The following is a 19,097-nucleotide window of genomic DNA, read 5'->3' as shown; positions in this document are numbered from 1 at the left end:
ATGCCAACCAAAATGAATACAAATTGCTTTGTATTTAGTTTATATATTTTTTGCATGTATTTTTCTGTGCATATGTTGTTTTGCCCAATAGAATGCCCTCCTTGGGGGGGGGGGGCAGAGGCTGTTTAATTTTTTTGCTTTGTATTTTTATTTGGTATCTCATGTCTAGCACATGAAAAATGCTTAATAAATTTTTGTCGAATAATTGTTTGCATAAGTTGAATTTTAACCTGAATCCTCTGAGTCCAGCAATCTCCCTAGCATACTACACAGGATGTTCCAGAGTTGGTCTAGATGATTTTTACCATCTTTTCAAGCTCAAAATGTCTATGATTCTTTGACTAGCAATGAGAGAAAGACAGTATTCTCTTCTCCTTTCCTTGGGATTTCTGAGTCCAGAATCACAAGGAGACACGAGACACAACTCCCCTCTGTCATACATATTTGAAGGAAGCCAGAGAAGCCGGGAGGCAGAGATAAAGAGGAAAAGCAGCCTGTTAAAATGCCCACGATTGGGAATGTCTTACTGGAGGATCATCAGGGAGGCCAGTTACCTGACACAAGGAGAGGATCATCAAGATTTTGGATGGATTCTCATTATTTTGTTCCCTGGTTCATCAGTCAAGGACCAAAGGAAACCTTGACTCATAGGAGAGAGTCCTATACACCAGGTGACATGGTCTGTAGGTCACATGTAACCCACCACATTCCCAAGTGTAACTTAAATCAGATTAAAATGTAATTGGGAAATACTTAACAAAATAAATAAAATACAATAAAATATTGATAATATTAATATGTAAATTTCTAAGTCAAGATGTGACCAGCAGGAATCCTTATATACAATTTGGTGGCCCCCATTTTTATTTGTTTGACACCTCTGTAGTCCACAGATGATATATCCTAGAATCAAGGTAGATAAATACTCCCTTCCCAACACATTTATTTGTTCTCTTTATCCCCAAATCCTGCCCTACTCCTAACTTCCCTATTTCTGTCAAAAGCACAACCATTCTTCCAGTTCACAGACTCAAAGCTTAGGTTTGATCCTTGACTCCTCTCTCTCACAATCTGGCAATCGCTTTCTAAGGCCTATATATTTTGCCTTTGCAATATCTCTTGCATATGCCTCCTCTTTTCTCCTATATAACTGCCACAACCTTCCCACAGGTCCACACACCTGGGTGAAAGCAATAGCCTGCTACTTGGTCTTCCTGCCACAAGTCTGTCCCACCCCAGTCCATCTTCCACTTAGCTTCTGAGGTGATTTCCTAAAGGGCAGCTCCAATCATGTCCCTCCCTTATTCAGAAAAATCCCTTTTATCCCTAGAATCAAATAAAAATCTTGTTTGATGCTCAAAGCCTTTTATAACCTGGCCCAATCTTCAGTCTAAAGATACTGGCCTCCTTGATGGTCCTCAAGTAAAGACACCCCATCTCCCAGTTCCAGACATTTTAACTGGCTCTCTCTCATTCATGTAACACTTTTCCTCTTCTCCTCTGCATCCTCGCTTCTCTGGCTTCCTTCAAATCCTAGACAAAGCCCAACTTCTATAAAGAGACTTTCCCAATCCTTCTTAATTCTGGTGCTTTCTCTCCATTAATTTTTTCCAGTGTACTTGAATACAGCTTCTTTATATACAGGTGTTTGTATGTTGTCACCTTCCTTAGACTGTGAGCTCCTTGAAAGTAGGGACAATATATTTTTTGCTTTTGTTTTATCCCTAGCATGGAATACAGTGCCTGGCACATAAAAAGTGCTTCAAAATGTTTTTTTTTAATTTTTATTTTAGACAAATACTAAAACTTAAATACATAGTACATTATAAACAAATATAAAATAAGAAAAGGAAAAAAACGTCATGTGCACAGCAGAACATAGGAGACAATTCAAAATATATAGCAATAACATTTCAAGAAAGTCTATCTATTCACTATTTTATATATGTATACATATATGTGCATGCATGTGTATGTATATATGTATGTGTGTATATATATATGCATATATACACACATACATATACATAGACACACACACATACTGTGCGCTAAATTGAAAGCTGTCCTTTTTTTGCTTCCTTTGAGGTTTTCTTTTGTTTTGTTTTACACTTTTTTACTTTGTTCTTTCCCTATTGCATCCCCACTACCCACAAATCCAAGGCTACAATTGAGTGTATATATATATATATATATATATATATATATGCATATATAAACATATACTTTCCCAAAGAGATTCTACTCCTAATCTTGTTTTTTTGTTTGTGCATGTCTTTTTTCCTATTTCTCTTAACTCCTCTACTTGACTTCTACCTGCTACCTTGCCCTCCTATTACTTAACCTACCCCCAGTCCAGCAGTCCCTTCCTTACCCTCCCTTTCCCCTAAATCTAAACACCCTTTTGTACACCTCTTTGACCTTTTCCATCCCCCTCTCCTCTAAAGCTTATCCACACATTCTGCTAAATCTAAATACCTTTCTACACCTCTCACCTTCCCCTCTGAAGATCCTTCCTTCATCCTTTCCCCCCTGCCTATTCTCTTAAATTAGAAGATTTTTATATGCTTCTAGATATATATGTATTTTCCCCTCTTAAGCCATTCCCAAAGAAAATAGGTTTCCAGAACTAACAGCCCCTCTCCTTCATCTAATTCCTCTGTATTGGTTTTTCTTCTTGCACCTCATTTGTATAAGATAATTACACTTTCAGCTGTTCTTGAACGGTTTTACTTTTTAAAATCATATCTTATTCAACTCTACCCCAATTTTTCTTATAAACTACCTAATTATTAGTAATAATCTTAGACACAGGTTTTACATTTTCCGTACATAAAAGGTAAACACATTCTATCCTTATTGAGTGTACCTTATATTTCTCTTGGCTCTTATATGTCATCTTCTATTGAGTTCAAGTTTTGTTTGTTTTTTAACAGAGTCCTGAAAGTCTGACAGTTGATCAAATGTTCATTTTTTTCCCATTCAAAATTATACTTAGCTTTGTTAGGCATGATATTTTCAGCTGGAGGCCCAGTTCTTTTGCTCTGTGATATATAATGTTCCAAGTCCTGTGATCTTTTAGTGTTGCCAACACTAGATGTTGTGTGGTACCTTCATATGTAAACGGTTTTTTTCCTTGTTGTTCATAATATTTTGTCCTTGTTTGGGGGGTTGTGGAATTTAACTGATATTCCTGTAGGTTTTCCTTGTAGGATCTCTTTCAGGTGGTGATTGATGGATTTTTTTTTCTATTTCTACTTTCCCCTCTTGTTCTAGTGCTTCAGGACAATTTTCTTTAATTATTTCTTGTACTATTGTTTCAAGATTCTTTTTTTTATCATAGCTTTCAGGTAGTCTAATTCAATTATTCTTATGTTTTCCCTTCTTGAGCTGTTTTCCAGATCCGTCGTTTTTCTTATGAGATGTTTCACATTCTCTTCTATTTTTTCATACTTTATATTTTGTTTCATCATTTCTTCATCTCTTAATAACTTTGCTGGCTTCCCCTTGCCCAATTCTGATTTTCATGGAGTCATTTTCTTTCTTTAGATTCTGGATCTCCTTTTCTAATTGGTTGACTTTTTTTCATAATCTTCTTGCTTTTCTTGTATTATTCTTATTTTTCTTTTTAATTTTTCCTGAATCTCTCTCATTTGATTTTTAAAATCTTTTTTAAGTTCTGCAATGAATTCTTTTTGGGCAGGTGATCATTTGATATAACTCTTTGAGGCAGAAGAGGGTTTCTTTGTTTCAGTATTCTCCTCTGAAGACAAACCCCCAGTCTTCTCTATTCCGGTAGTAGCTCTCTATAGTTGTATTTTTTCTCCTTTGCCTGTGCATTTTTTTTTTTTTGGTAAAAATTTAGTTTTTACAATCACCTCTAGTCCTGCAGCATGAGGGCCTCTGATCCTTTTCATTTCTCCCATCTGACCTTGAACTGAAACCAAGACCTCGAGCCTCCTGTGAGTGCCACAGCAGGGGCTTTCTACCCCAAAGCTTCTGCATTTCACCAGGTGTGTGTTGGTTCATTTTCACCCCCTCTCTGCAGCACAGCTGGATCTGGCACTCCTTGTCTACAGAGGTTCTCTAGGTCTTCCCCAGGTCGGAAGCCCAACTTCCTTCACAGTCCCAGGGGTAAAAGTTCTGGTGGCTAGGGCCGAGGCAGCCTCCCAATCCAGCTAATCCCAGGGTTTGTGGCTCATCGTAAAAGGGGACCTAGCCTGGAGGTTTTTACTTTTCACAGGGAGGGAAACTAGTCGGGTTTTGCTTCAGGTCTTCTCCAATTGTCCCAAGAGGACCCCAGTTCTGCCCCTACTCTTCTTTGTTTTCACTGCTCTGTGATTGCCCAGAGGCACTATTTTTATCTCTTTTGTGGAAGAAAATCTTGACAGCTTGACATTTTTTGATCTACTCTGCCATCCTCCCAGAATCCTCTGTCAATCAGTATTTACTGACTGATACACAAACACATACACCAAGCCTGGGACCCTGAAAGCACTCGTTGAGAAGGGTCCGTGGAGTCCAGAGTTCTATGCCTCTGGAAACTTCACAGGGACCAGCTTTAAGAAAAGGCAGAGATCCCTCTACATAAGAGTTCTGTTCTTAAAACCCTCTGATAGACCAAATTTTTACCAATCAAGTCATATTTTAAATGCCCCAAGATATTTTCTATTTAAATGAGTCTTATGGTGAATCTATTTGTAGAACATTATTTTCCCTGTATTCCACTGACATCCTGACTACTCTTCAAATTCAATTCACAGACACCTTCTCCATGAAGGTTTCTCTAACATTCTCCCTCCTCTGAACCTTGAGCATTTTTTTGCTCACTGATGGTCTTGTATTGTAGTTATATGGGCACATGGGTTGTTTCTCCTACTAAGCTCTTTGAGAACAAGGATGGTGACTTATTTTTATGTCTCCCATAGCAGCTACTACAAGACCTAGCTAATGGTAACCACTCAGTAAATGTTTGCTGAATGAATGATGCTGTGACCTGAAAACATATTTTGTCCTGTTCTAAAACTTGGCTCTTTTATTTCCCTAAGGTCCCTTTGGTGTCCTCCTCTAGAAACTGCTTTCCACCTTTTCCGGTCTTTTATATATATATCAGAGACCCTCAGGGGACAAAAGGGTTACAACTTGGTGCTTCTGGCTTCAAAGCCATGACAGAGAATAAATGATGGAAAGACAAGGAGGAAAGGAGAAGAGGTAATGAGCCTGCAGTTTTCATTACTGGGATAGGGGAAGAGTCATGCATGGTGCCAGTCTGTCCAAAAGAAATACTTGAGAATTGTTTTAATTGCACAGCTTTTATTCTTTATTTTATAAAGAAACATGAAATGTTGGGAACTAGAACATGATTCCTGTTAAAATCATAAATTTTGGAAACTATATCTTCAGTTGTCACTGAAATTGAGCATACTTCTGCCAGATTTTCTCTTTCCAGACATTTGGTCCATCACATCCATGAGTAAAACAGATTAAGGACCTTGCCCCCTCAGTATGCTGTACTCTGTATGATTAATCAGATTTTACCAAAGCCTCCTGCGGGAAATCACAGGGGCTGAGCAGCCTCGTGCACACATGCGCATACACTCACTCACATACACACAAACACACTTTACCATCTTAATTCATTTTTAAAAGAAAGTATTTTACACATAATATACATATGAAGACTATACAAACTAAACAATAAATTTAATGGTGGTTCCTTATTGCCACTGAAAAGGAGAAAAAAATTACAATCTCATTAACAACGGCAAGAAGTCAGGCCGTTTCCAATGCATTTCTGACTGACAAAACTGCCATCTCAAGTCCCCAGATCCAGGCTTTGAGAGAACGCTTTTGGGGTCCCCAGCAGTAGACCTGGGGGTAAGATTAAATGGTGTGACTGGCCTGCTGCTGTCTGCTGGAGGGGAATCCTCTTCCATTTCCAAAGGAAAGCTGGTCCTGGAGACAGCATACCCACTTGATTCAGTAGACATAACAACACAGGAGAATATTACAGATTAAATCTCTTAATAGTGCAAACACAGGAAAAATATTCCAACCTCATGACTTCACGGGGCAATGAGGTCAAATCTTCCTTCTTCAGTCATTAGCAAGCCCTAAGAACTCCAGCTAACTGAAAACAGGTTCAGTCTACCTCCCAAATCTAATTTACAAGGTACAAATAGAAACTAGAGTCAATTCTCTGATCTGACTTATGTCACCTATATGGGAGGTGGGGGGGCGGGGTATCAGAAAGGAAGAAAGCAACGCTGAAACCAAGAAGACACTGCCCTATTGAAACGACAAATGTTCCTCACAGAAGACTTAGGGATACAGTACTTTACAAATGTCATTAAACAGACAGCCCAGGAAGCAAGGCTTGTAAGGTTTGATATGTGTATCTGCAAAGTACAAAACTACTTTAACTCAGGATGGAACAAGATCAATCCATCTTTCTTGGGGGCAAAGAAAATGTCCAATAATCAGATTCTTCCAAAATGGACACTTTCTGATAGCAGAGTCCTCTACTTTTAGCTTCTGAATGCAAGAAGAAAATTAGGAAAGTCTGCTAGAAATAACAAAGGTCACAAGAATTTGACTTTAGAAGGCAGGACTCCTTTCCCAAGCTTGATCACACAAGCACTGCTGGGATGTGTAGCAGGACAGTGGAGCCAAATGGAAAATAGACAAGAATGGTATTTCAGGGCCCACAGAAAGCAGACTAGCTGCATAACAGTAAACAAGCAACATAAATGATGAAATGAAAATTGAATTATAAAGTTTACTGTTCGTATCCAAAGCTTCCTCAGAAATATAAGAATCTACATATAGCTCATTATTTTTTTTTCCAATTAAGAAGTATCTCTTTAATGTTCCCTAAGAAAAAAAGCACAAAAGAACAAGGATAGGGAGAAGGGCTGTCTACCAGAATTGAATGTGGTGTTATTTTCTGCATTGAAAACACAGGGATATCAACTATAGGGATAAGCAGGGTTGAGACATGACTCACAGAAGAAACATCAACTTTCAACCACAAAGCCAATAAAAAGTGATTCAAAAAGTCTTCAAAATTATCTTATAAAAATATCTACATTAAAATTTTAGCCCCCAAAGCTATAGCTTCAATTCTATAAAAAGGCAATCTTTGAAAAGGATCTGGCTCAGAAATGTACAAACATTACACAACAAATATTGAAGAAAGACGCCTCAAAAAGCAATGTGGGAAGGGGGGATATTGCAACTGGTCTATCACGGATTTGTTAGATGTTCACATTGCATAGCAGAAAAGGAGGTCATGTTGCCTGGCTTAACACTGCCAACTTTTTAGATAAAGGAGAGATACCATTGGTCACTAATGAGAAAGACCTTTGGAATTCAGAGCACAATGTCCAATTCCCAATCAGCATGTGAGCCAGGTCTAAGTTGTCTGCTCAGGATCGGGTGGTTTTCTTTGTACTCTGGATTTCAATTCCATTTCTTTGCTGCCAACGGGCTTGCAGTAATATACTCTCTGGCAGTGCCACCTCATCCTAGAAGGGTTTTAGCCTTCACAGGCCTATGTTAACTGCCTGAGATGCCTACTCTGCTGGTGTATCAAGGCTGAAATAAAATTTTCGTACCTGATCCACAGATTTCTTATTGGGCTGATTCTATCCTGGCTGCAGTTACAAGCAGAGCAGCCTCCGGGTGATGATGTACCAGTGTTCTAGACCCCACAGAAAGACATATGGAGATGAAATACACATCATTCCACTGACCCCACAGATAAACAGGGGCAGTGCTCCCTGGTACAAGGGAATTGTAGGAAGCAGAATCAAAAGCAAAATCCAAAAAGCAGAGAACAGCAATGGTTTACATTAGCAAGTGGGCCTATTTATGGGTAGACGACCTGGAAATGGAATTCACCTTTTGTCTTTAACCAGATCTGGAATCTATAATGTAATGAAGTCCTAATGCCATCTCCCATTTCTCATGATATGGATATCCCATTTACCCATCTGGGGCAAAAGGATGGAGGGGAGCACCTATTACAAACAACTCCTTCCTTCAATTCATATCCCAACAGCCTAGGTTGAGATGTCAAGAGCACCAGTCTTACCCACTAGAGCACCCAATCAGAAACACATTTTGATCCCTCATGTTATATGGCCATTTGTCTCTCAAACAGTATGGCCAGATATTTGAGGCTTTGCAGTACAGTTGGCAGGAATTGTGGGCAAAATATACATGCCCCAGGGAGGTGCTATTTTGCTCCCAAGAAACATCTGCCCAGCATCAAGAGGTCTGATACTGGTGAAGGGCAGGGAGCAATACATGAGTTCCTCTGAGGCTATTGGTATACATAGTAAGTGCTTAATATTGATTGATTGACCAGTGTGGTCCCAGGATTTTTAAAGACCTATAGACAGTACTTTCAGCAGTATCTGGGGTTTTTTGAAATAACCATGGCTATACCAAGTCTCTTGGGCCTATATTGATCATGCCCTAAAGTGTCACTTGGCTCCAAAGATTCTGCAGGAAACGAAGCCAAATGCTGGCATCAGGTTGGCTTTATGTGTAGGTAAAATAGACAGCTGCCTCTTTTGGTGTGATATGAGGGATTCTGAACACCACACAAAAGCACCTCCCCAACTGATATCTAAACTCAACCGGTAGTGATTTATTCCTTTGGGGTTAAGCATTACCCTTTCTTAAAGTGCCAGTGCCTCAGGTAGGGTCACACATGAAGACCCTAATATCTCTGACTCCTTTATTTACAAGAAAGTTCAGGCAGCAACAAAAGTCTGAATGAAGGAAGGAGGCACAGAAATGTGGAAAGGGAAAGCAAGAGTTAAGACCAACTTGGCCAGTGTCAAAATTAGCCCAAAGGTGTTCACTTTACTCTGATCCCAGGGGAGATGTGCACCCCCTTTTATTTCTGAAGCCATGATGGACAAAGACTGGGTGCCTATCACCTTGATTTCTTTCCATGTTCCTTCCAGAGAGTCATTTTAAAAAGCTGCTTTTCCTGGTGGAAGAGATACATGTACAACCCCCAAAACCTAGAACCTCTAGTAATTTCCAAAGGCTGCCAGGGGACCCAGTGTCAGAGTCTGTCCCCTGGGAGTTTTGGTGCAGACAAGCTGAGGCTCTGGAGAGCCTCTGCGGAAGGTCACTGGGCACGGGTTAGGGAAGCTTCCATGACCGAGGACCGAGGTTCCCTGGGGTCTTGGGCTACAGCTATAGTATATGTGTACAGAGGCACTGTAAATCTAGATCTGGATTTGGTCCCAGCTGGAGTCACATCCCGCAGCTTGGAGATCGTAAAGGGCATCAGGACCCAACAGCAGGCTCCTTATGGCACCAAGCTGGCACCCAGAGGGCTCTGTAGCTGAGGTCACACCATTTTCTAGAATGTCTTCATGAGCATCAAGAAACCCCCAAGATGGCAAAAGGCCAATTCGTATGGTCAGTGTGTGTGTGTGTGTGTGTGCATGTGTGTGTGTGTGTGTGTGTGTGTGTTTTCTTTTTCCCCTATTTAAAATAAGTAACAAAAAGCCAAGACATTGAGGCAGCATTGCTTTAGGGGTTTCTTAGGCAGGGAAGACCCCCCCTCCTAGGGTGTCTTCGGTGCTCTGCTGAGGTGTGACTTGTGAACACAATCATACTGACTGAGCAAAGAAAGGGCACAATCCAGCTCCAAAAACGCCATAGTTCTTCTACAGAATAAATTTACAGTAGGCAAGTATGTACATATACACAGTCACTGGAATCCTGCCCGGTCCTCAGTTCATTCTGATGGGGCCTCCCATTTTCTCAGTTTTCCTCAGGAGACAACTGATCCCCTGATTCTGCCTCTAGATGACAATCTCTTTGGAGTCATGGGGTCACTTCCAACTGAACTGATGGAGAGAGGCCAGAGCAGGCATTTTCCATCCCTTGAGTTTGAGCATATTTGAAACATCAGTAGTAAAGAAATCCAGTAGACTTTCTACCCACCTACCTTGTTAAAGCATGGTGTTTTACATAGAAGAATTACAGTTTCTCCGGTGCCATTGTGGAAATATGAAAAACACAGTAGGCCCCTCTTTGGAGGTCACTTGTGGGGCAGGGGACAGTTCATTGCACAAAGTGGAAAAAAATGCACACAAGATGAGGCAGAGGATGGGTCTGAGGGGGGAGGTGGGGCAGAGGGGAGAGGGTGTTCTCACACTGTGTCACCACTCAGAGCCAAGCCGGAGCAGAGGCCAGGCCCTCGTCATGACTTCTTGTCCCGTGGAATACAACATCATGACAAGCTGGAACAAGTCAGTTCTTATCCACAGTGTTCTGAAACCCAAGCAGCATTCCCTCCTGTCCTCCACCTGTTGGCAGGGTGAATTTTTGTCATAATGGCTTATGTATCACAGCAACACCTATTGTGGGAGTGAAAAATACATATATATAACTCACACAGACTCCATGAGCTGTCATCTACTCCAGTGATCATAAGCCAAGCATAGGCCAGCGACATTTATTTTTCACAACCTGTGATAGTATAGGAAACTTAGGGTGAGGAACTTCCCTTAATGATACAGATAGTCACTGAGTGACTATAACTTACAATCTTACAGAATTCTAAGAGGCACTGAATGGTTGTGGCATTCAAGGTCATATAATCAGTATATGTCAGAAGTGGAACTTGAACCCAAGCCTTTCCACCTCTGAGGATGGTTCTTTATCCCATAACCTAAGCCACACCAAATGCCAATCAGTGAAAACAATCTTTCGTTGTTGTTGTTGTTGTTGTTGTTGTTAAAGACAATCAGGATTAAGCGACTTGCCCAAGGTCACAAAGCTAGCCTGAGTCCAGATTTGAACTCAAGTCCTCCAGTCTCCAGAGCCAGTGTTCTATCCACTGTGCCCCTAGTGGAAAACATCTTTGGATGAGTGGACTCTGAACACTCTCCTCCCTAAAAACTATAAGCTACCTCTTCTGTCGTTTTTATTCTTAACTAAAAGGCAAGGCTCTTTGAGATAGGATTGAGAAATTATATGGAAATGAAAAGATAATTTTAAAATTTAAATGTGTCTTGGAAATTATAAATGCTATGCAAGTATAAACTATTTCCTCTTTGTTTACAAAGATCTCCCAAAGTGCTCAGCATACAGCCAGAATCAGAACAAGCGTGCAATAAATACCTGCTGACCCGGTAGTGCTAACAGAGTTCCATTCCCTATGCTTAAGAAGCCACTACAGGAGTAAGAGAAGCTCAGCTGACCTGCATAACTCCTCCCCGTGCTCATGTTGGTTGGCAGCAGTGTCCACTTGTCGCTGACAGGGTTGTAGTACTCCACAGATGCCAAATTGCAGGAACCGTCATCACCTCCCACCACATACAAGAGCCCATTCACTGCACATACGCCTGCGAGTCAAACACAAGCCCCCGGGAGGCATTACAGCAGGAGCTAATAACCACACACATGCCTATATACACACTGTTTTAAAATTTGTAAAGAGTTTTGCGTTCAGAAGCTCATTTGATCTTTACAACAGCTCTTTGAGGCAAGTGTTATTACTGTCACCAGTTTACAGACGAAGAAAGTGAGGCTCAGAGAAGGAACAGAGCTAGTACGTGTTAGAGATGGGATGTTGATCTCCCTAACTCCAAGTCCAGTGCTTTATCTGTTACATGACGTTGTTTCTTACATAACCAGTGATGGAGAAGTAGAAAAGGAAGAGAGATTTCTGTAGTCACAGAGATATTTTTTTTTTTAATGGTGATTTCTAGGAAGCCATTAATGAGCCCCACTGTGGGTACATGATTGAGGCCACAGAGAGATTTTGCCTTCTAGAAAAGTCCCAAACAATTTTAAAAGATAATTAATACTCTATCAATCCTTGAAAAAGACTAAAAGACTGTGCTAGAGGTTTATTTATACAAGGTTAGGCTATGGGCATTCTAAATTTCTTTCTTTATTATCTGTAAGAAGAATACATACGCTGTCATTGAGACAGGAGATAAAAAAAAAAAAAACTTCAGGCAATAGCTAGAGCAGGTTCTACTTTTATAACCAGACAGTAGGCTGAGGAATACATTGGCTTGGTAGAATATCAATTTGGATTTAAATGCTAACCTCTTGATAGGTTTCCTCAATTTCTTGCCTATGAGTTGTTAGAATGCCAGCTAGTAACATTAGCAGTAGGCTAGAAATGTTCGTTATTACACAAATAAGCAATGTATTTACAAGACAGGAAGAGAGCACCAAATTCTTCTCTATTAGTTGAAATCTTTAAGTTCAAGTCCCAGACAAATTATGTCTAAAGATGACAAACATCAAACTATGATCACAAACCACTACTTACATGACATCATGGAAATTAAAAAGTTACCAAAAACCTGAAGACGAGTAAATCTGGTATTAATTTATTAAAAATGTGACTCTAGAATGTGTATACTAGTAAGCTTAACACTGATCACAGGCAAAATTTTAGAACAGGATTATGACAGGGTTTGTAAGCACTTAGGGAAAAAAAAACAGTGATCACAAGAAGCCAACATGGGGTCACTAAGAATAAACAAATTCTACAAAACTGTATTGAGTGCTTTACTATATAGAAAATGCTATGTTAGTTGAAGAGACATGAGAGGGTACCCCCAACCCATCTCTTCATGAAGGGGGGAGGTCTAGAAGTATTGAACACTGCATATGTTTTCAGACTTTTTCAGTGTATTGATTGGTTGTATTGATTTTTCCCCTCCCCCTTTTTTCTTAAAAAAAAAAAAATACTATTTGTTATATGGGATGGCTCTCTGAGAGGGAAGGGGGGATGGATCCTGGGAAAAACTATGGTGGTATAAAAAAACAGAAGACATCAATAAAACTTTTTTTAAAAAACACTATGTTAGTAAATGAAGATAAAAAGGTAAAATAAGACATTGTACTCAAGGAGTTCATGAGCTAGCAGTCATGCAAAACTAATCTAATTTTATTTTTTATAGAGTAATGGGACTGGTAGACAAGGGGAAAGTCACAATACAGGGCATTAGGAGTTCAATATGGCATCTACAAAATCTCCCATGATACCCTTATGAAGAAATCCAGAGTTAAAATAATAGAGGTAATTGGACTTGAGTAGCTAGTTGGGCAAGTGTATCAAAAGAGTGTTAATTCACTGGTTAGTGGGAACAATACCAGAGGAGAACTGATGAATTAAATGAAGTGGCAGTCCCCAGTGGCATATCCAAGACTTTTGTGCTGTTCTGTCCCATTCACTGGCTTTGAAAACAGCACAAAAGACAAACACAGGTAATTTTAAGGTGACCCAGAGTTGGAAGATATGTCTAATTCTAATGAAAGGGATTTATATTATATTCGTTACATTGTTATATTATTACATTATAATGATTTGGGACTATATGCATTTGCACAGTGTCATCCCCAAACACGATCCATCATCATTCACAGGCCATTTCTCTTCTATCTGAACTTTGTAGAAGACATATCACATGACACCCCTGAGTATTCAGGGTGAGCAAACACTTCATCCTTAGTAATGTCTTGATGGACAGTGACACTCAGCGGACTGTTGAACAAAGCTACCTCCTTGGATGAATGTGCCACAGAAGATCTTTAAATGTGAGTGTAAGAAATAGAACAGATGACATAATCAAGGATATACAGGACTAGAAAAGGGGGTCACCCAGAATGAGAAATACAAGGATCAGAGATAATAAATGGACAACTTGAATGCTACAATTTATTTCTTTGAGATTCTGTCTTGGTCTAGAAGCTTTGTCCAACAACAACAATTTGCCACTCATCCATCACTTATAGTCTTGGAGACCCGTCTGGGTCATAGAGAGATTGAGTAACCTGCTCATGACCACACAACGCTTAGATGTCAGAGGCAGGTCTTCAATCTAGGTCTTCCTGAATCCCTCTAAACAAATGTCTCTCATTAAGCTGGCATCCATGAAATGTAAAAATAACCAGAGGTAAACCTCCAGAACAACAAGTGAATCTTGCAAAGTAAGGTGGAAGATGTGAAAAAAAGGATTTAGAGGAAGTTGTGGATGAATCACACAGGATGAGAGCATTGGTGGACTGAGAGTTTATGAAGGGAAGTTTATGAAGTAGACAGTCTACTGGACTTGGAACTGAGAAGACCTAGGGTCAATTCCAGCCTCTGACATTGATTAGGCAGTTGTGGAACCTGTGGCCTCGAGGTCATGTGTGACATTCCAGGTCCTCATGTAGCCTCAAAGCTGCAGATTTTCCACCCCTGGAATACAGCAAGAGAGGAAATCAGCAATTTGCCTAAAACATGGAGTATGCAAAGGGAAGTAATGTGACAGGAACTTGGAAAAGTAGCTTGGAGCCAATCTGTAGAGTCTGTGCCAGACCAAAAAATTTGCATTGAATCCCAGAAGCAATGGAGAACCACTGAAGGGTTTTAAACACGGTCAGGCCTGTGCCTTAGGAAGATTATTTTGGAAATTGTGTGGAAAATGAATTGGAGAGGAGAGCGAATGGAAGAGCAGAAACCAATTAGGAGGCTATTACAACAGTTCAGGGGACACGAGATAAAGGCCTGGGCTAGGTCAGTGACTGTGTGAGTGGAGAGAAGGGAATGAGAGACACTGCTGTCGTCTTACACCCCTGAAAGAAAGCGTTTCCACCTTCTCCTGCCTCTCATCAAGTTAAAAAAAAAAATCACAGAGGTGCCATCTACCTCCAGAGAAAGAACTAACGGAGTCTGAATGCAAATTGAAGCATACTTTTTTTACTTTTTAAATTATTCTTGGGTTTTTTTTGGTCTGTGAGTTCTTTTGCAACAAGGCTAAAATGGAAATGTTTTGCATGACTGCACATCTATATCTATATTGAATTGCTTGCCTTCTCAAGGAGTAGGGAGGAGATGGAGAGAGGGGAGAGAATTTGGAACTCAAAAATTTTTTAAAAAGAGAATGTTAAAACTTCTTCTTTACATGTAATTGAGAAAAAATTTTTTTTTAAGGAAAGGATTATGAAGCAACTACAAGAAGCTCTGTCCAGCCTACCTGAGGTAGCCCTCTCAAGGTGGCCCATACTGTCAAAATAGTCTTTTAGGCAAAGGATATTACATAGGTCCTGGAAGCTTAGAGGATACTTATTTCCTAAATCTGGTGCTACACAGTGCACAACAGAAATCACAGATATAGTTGGTGGAAGTGAAGTGCTCACTTTAGTCACCCGGGAATGGGGTTGAAGATTCCCAAGGAATCCTAGAGCTAGGGTTTAAAGAAGCTTCTCCCTGCCCTGAACTCCTTCCTGACTTTGTGAAGCTATTTGTGAAGCAGGCAATTATCTTAAACACAGTCTCAACTTCAGACTTCGGTGTTCAGTACTGGATTTGAAGTCAAAGAAACTGTGTTCAAATTCTGACTACTTCTTAAGTAATTGTTCTTACAAGGATAATCTTGGCACCAGAACATGGTCTTATTAGAAGGTGGAATACCTGAATTTATATCCTAACTACCTATGTAATGTTATGCAAGTCATCTTCCTCCTCTATAAAATAAGAGGAATAGATGAGAGAATCCCAAAGGTCACTTCTAGAGTCAATAAAAGCCTTTCTCCCTCCCAGGAAACATTTCAATAAACCCACTAAACTACAGGCAGAATTGGAAAGAGAATAGCTATTACCTGCATTTCGCCGACACATGTTCATATCTGCAACTTGTTTCCAGGTATTTGTCCCAGGATCATAAACCTCTACACTTTTCCTCACCAAAGGGCCGTCATGCCCACCTGTGGCATACAGCTGCCCACTGAGCACTCCAACCCCTGAAAGAGAGTACGTGGTCAATTGGTCCAAGGCCTGGCCAGTTTTTTCTGCTTCTGAAACAAAAAATATGTCATTTATTGATCTCCATTTGCCCTAGGCAGAAGTAACCAGGAATAATCATTCAAAGTATTGGACTGAAACTGAACTATGCCCAACTACTGATATGTGCCAGAATATCACTATGTACACTTAGGAAGGTACGAAAAAGATAAATTCGATGCAATTTCTTCAACTTCAAGGAGCCATGATTTTCTTGGTATGGGCTGACACCATTGACAGCAGACAGTAACCCTTCTAAAGTTTGGCACATAGCTTCTGGGAGCTGCTGTGGCTCCATCAAAAACCTGCTGATGAACCTCTCTGATATGAGCTAGGCTAGTCTTTGATAACAGATAGAGGGAACATGGTGGGGCCTGTCCTCAAAGCCCTTCCAGCTTGGTAGGAGCTTCCAGAGAATAAAGCCACTGACGTAGCCTTCAATAACCTAGCATTCCTTTCATGGCACAATGACAAACTAGACTGGGGCTTTAGCAGAGAAAAACAATATAACACACAGAAAATAAACAGTAATACACATCAAAACCTTGAACCTCGTGAGTAGAAAATACAGCAGGAAACCTGGATCAGTTTAATTCAAAGATAAAACAATCCCTGCCCTCAAATGGCATAAATTCAACTAGAATGTGTCTTTACCGCTAATTAGCTACAAATCACTCTGTGAACCTCTGTAAAATGGAAGGCTGAACTTATCCTGTGACCTATGACTCCTAAAGTCCTTATAATTCTATGACCACATATGGTTTGACTACAGTCCAAACTGCAGATACCCTGGATGGTCACTAGAGGGGGAGCTAATACAAAAAAATACTAGTGGCTTCCATCGTGGTTACTGAACTGGGTTTTACTAGGCAATTCCTTCCCAGGGTGATTGAACAGTCTTCCTCTTAAGAGGAAAATCCTACTGGAATTAGCACAAAAGGGTCCAAAGTCCACTGCCTTCTGAGGCCACGATGCAGGGAATTTACCACTAATATCACTACTACGGTTTTGTTCTGTCATTAAAGCTCAGAGTCCTTCATCCAACTTGTGATCTCCTGAATCTTAAATTATTTAGCATCCTGGGACTTCATAGGGATTTCCTACAGCTAGCATGCTAAGTGCTGGGGTCTCTCTATTTCCTGAACTAATAGAGCATTCCCAGCCATAGGAAAACAATTTGTATCTATGACTCGGTCTTCCTTCAGTTTTTGGTATTACTAGGCTCTACGTAATGATAATTAATTGAAATCTGAGGCTAGTGCCCTGATAACACCATGGGAAAGCTGTGCATTTCTGTGGAAAGGATTCTACTACATTGAATTCAGCCTCATTTAGAAGAGAGTTAGATGGCTCAAGTGGACAGAGCACTGTGTGGGAGTCAGGAAGACCTAAATTCAAATCTTTACTTTCAATGTGATCTTTGGTAAGTCAATGCCTCAGTTCCCTACAACGCAAAAAGAGGATAATAATGGCACTTATCTCACAGGGTTGTCATGAGGCTCAAATGTAAAGTGCTTTGCAGGCCTTAAAGGGCTCTATAAACTCTAGCTATTATTGGAAGAGACAACAAATACACAAGCATGAAATGCAAAATGTATACAAAGTTAATTCAAAGTAAATGGCAGGAGGGGATTAGGTAGGGTACTAAAAGCTGGGAAAATTAAGAAAGGCTACATGTGAAGGATGGTACCTAAGAAAGATTTTAAAGAAAAGAAGTGATTCTCATTGGCAGAGGTGAGGTGCATTCTAGATATGGGGGTCAGACAGTATAAAGATGCAGAGATACAAGATAGAGTGTCATATGTGAGGAACAGTGAGAAAGCCTGGGGAATACGGAATACGGGAAGGGATTGATTATAACAAGGATGGAAAGGTAGTTTAGGGTCAGGGGGTAGAGGGCTTTCAAGGCCAAACTGAAGCTTCTATTTTATCCTTGAAGCAATAGAGAGCCACTGGAGTTTGGTAGCAGCGTGACAAAGGACTGTTTTAGGAAAATAATTTTGGTAGTGATATGGAGGATAGAATGTGGGAGAGATTTCAAGAAGGGAAACTTATTACAAGAGTTCAGCTAAGCAGTGAAATGGGGTGTAATGTCAATGTAAGGTTAATGGTGGTGGTGGTGAGATTTAAAGATCTTCCCCGCCCATTAATAGGCCTCAGATACCTTTTGTTAATGAAGCACTGGGTCAGGAGGGTCGTACCCATCAGCTCTGAAAAATGCATATATACTCTAAGGTGAGGGGCTTACTTTTTGGAAGAAGGTTAGTATGCCAGATGAGACTCTGGGCAGCCGCTAAGGTGCCTCCTGGCTTTGAAAATCCAGGTGTTGGTGCTTCTCTCTCTGGTAATAATGTATGTATTGCCTATAGTCAGAGAGTTGGAAGCCCTGTCTATTGGTCTTCCTGTTTGTAATTTCTACTTGTATTTTCTCCAAAGTTCAGGGCGCTGACTTTTTCCCTTGAACTAAGTGAACAAGGTATGTGCTTGATTAAAGTGATTGTTGACCCCTCAAAAGTTGCTTTCCTTTAAGAAAAGCAGAGCTAAGAACCTATAGAGCAGGCCCTGGTGGGTATGCTGGGGTCCTTGCTGTTTCATGGGGAAACTGAGGTTCCAAGAGGTTAAGTGAACTACACAAAATTACCCAAGAAAATGGCAGAGCCAGGATTTGAAGTCATGTCCTCCAACAAGAGTCAAACCTGAACTCCTATGCGGAAAACCCCAAATGAGCTTATACACTAGTTCACACAGCTGACAATTTCTATAACATTTTAAGGTTTATAAAGCATTTTCCTACAATACCATTTGGAATTGGAGGCATAAATATTAATAATTAGCTTTCACGGAGTCACTTGCATGAATACTTTCCCTGGAAAACTTGATGAAAAGATTTACTCAAGGATTTGCCCCTTTGGAGTCTAGAAGCATCCAACAGAACTCCCCCAAGTGCCTTATTTACTAAGATACAAACTAAGGTAGAGAGAGAACCAGGCTCAGAATACAGAGGGCTGTCCAGTCAGGCATTGGGTTACTTCCCACAGAGGCCAGGCTTTCTTCCAAAGTACCGCCTGTATCAGACACAGACTCCTCTCCGTATCAAAGGGCCCTCTCTACTCTGAGAAGTTGTTACTACACAGCCAAATTCTTAAGTCTTTCTCCAACACCTCAGAGTTACAACAGAAGTTATTCAGGTAACAAAATAAGTTGTTTGGGGTTTTCTCAATGGATTATTTCAAAGGCCTTTCCTTTTAATGGATGACAGGGCCCACTTTCA

The 19,097-nt window shown here is 40.3% G+C and overlaps 1 protein-coding gene across 8 annotated transcripts in view; it reads right to left on the bottom strand.

Annotated features, from left to right (window-relative positions):
- KLHL3 (kelch like family member 3) overlaps positions 1 to 19,097 on the bottom strand; it is a 256,443-nt gene that overhangs the window by 10,872 nt on the left and 226,474 nt on the right. For 4 of the 8 annotated variants that reach the window (XM_072629840.1, XM_072629834.1, XM_072629837.1 and 1 more), the window contains 3 exons: positions 15,646 to 15,786; positions 11,238 to 11,381; positions 5,294 to 10,340 (listed from right to left, as the gene is read on the bottom strand). In XM_072629840.1, the coding sequence (XP_072485941.1) occupies positions 10,285 to 10,340; positions 11,238 to 11,381; positions 15,646 to 15,786 (341 nt within the window). In that variant the 3' untranslated portion in view covers positions 5,294 to 10,284. The other 4 variants (XR_011971827.1, XR_011971826.1, XM_072629835.1 and 1 more) reach the window with 4 other exon arrangements.

Source organism: Notamacropus eugenii, chromosome 1 (genome assembly GCF_028372415.1).
Source record: "Notamacropus eugenii isolate mMacEug1 chromosome 1, mMacEug1.pri_v2, whole genome shotgun sequence".
Classification (NCBI taxonomy): Eukaryota; Metazoa; Chordata; class Mammalia; order Diprotodontia; family Macropodidae; genus Notamacropus; species Notamacropus eugenii.
This window is presented reverse-complemented; position numbering and strand designations above follow the sequence as displayed.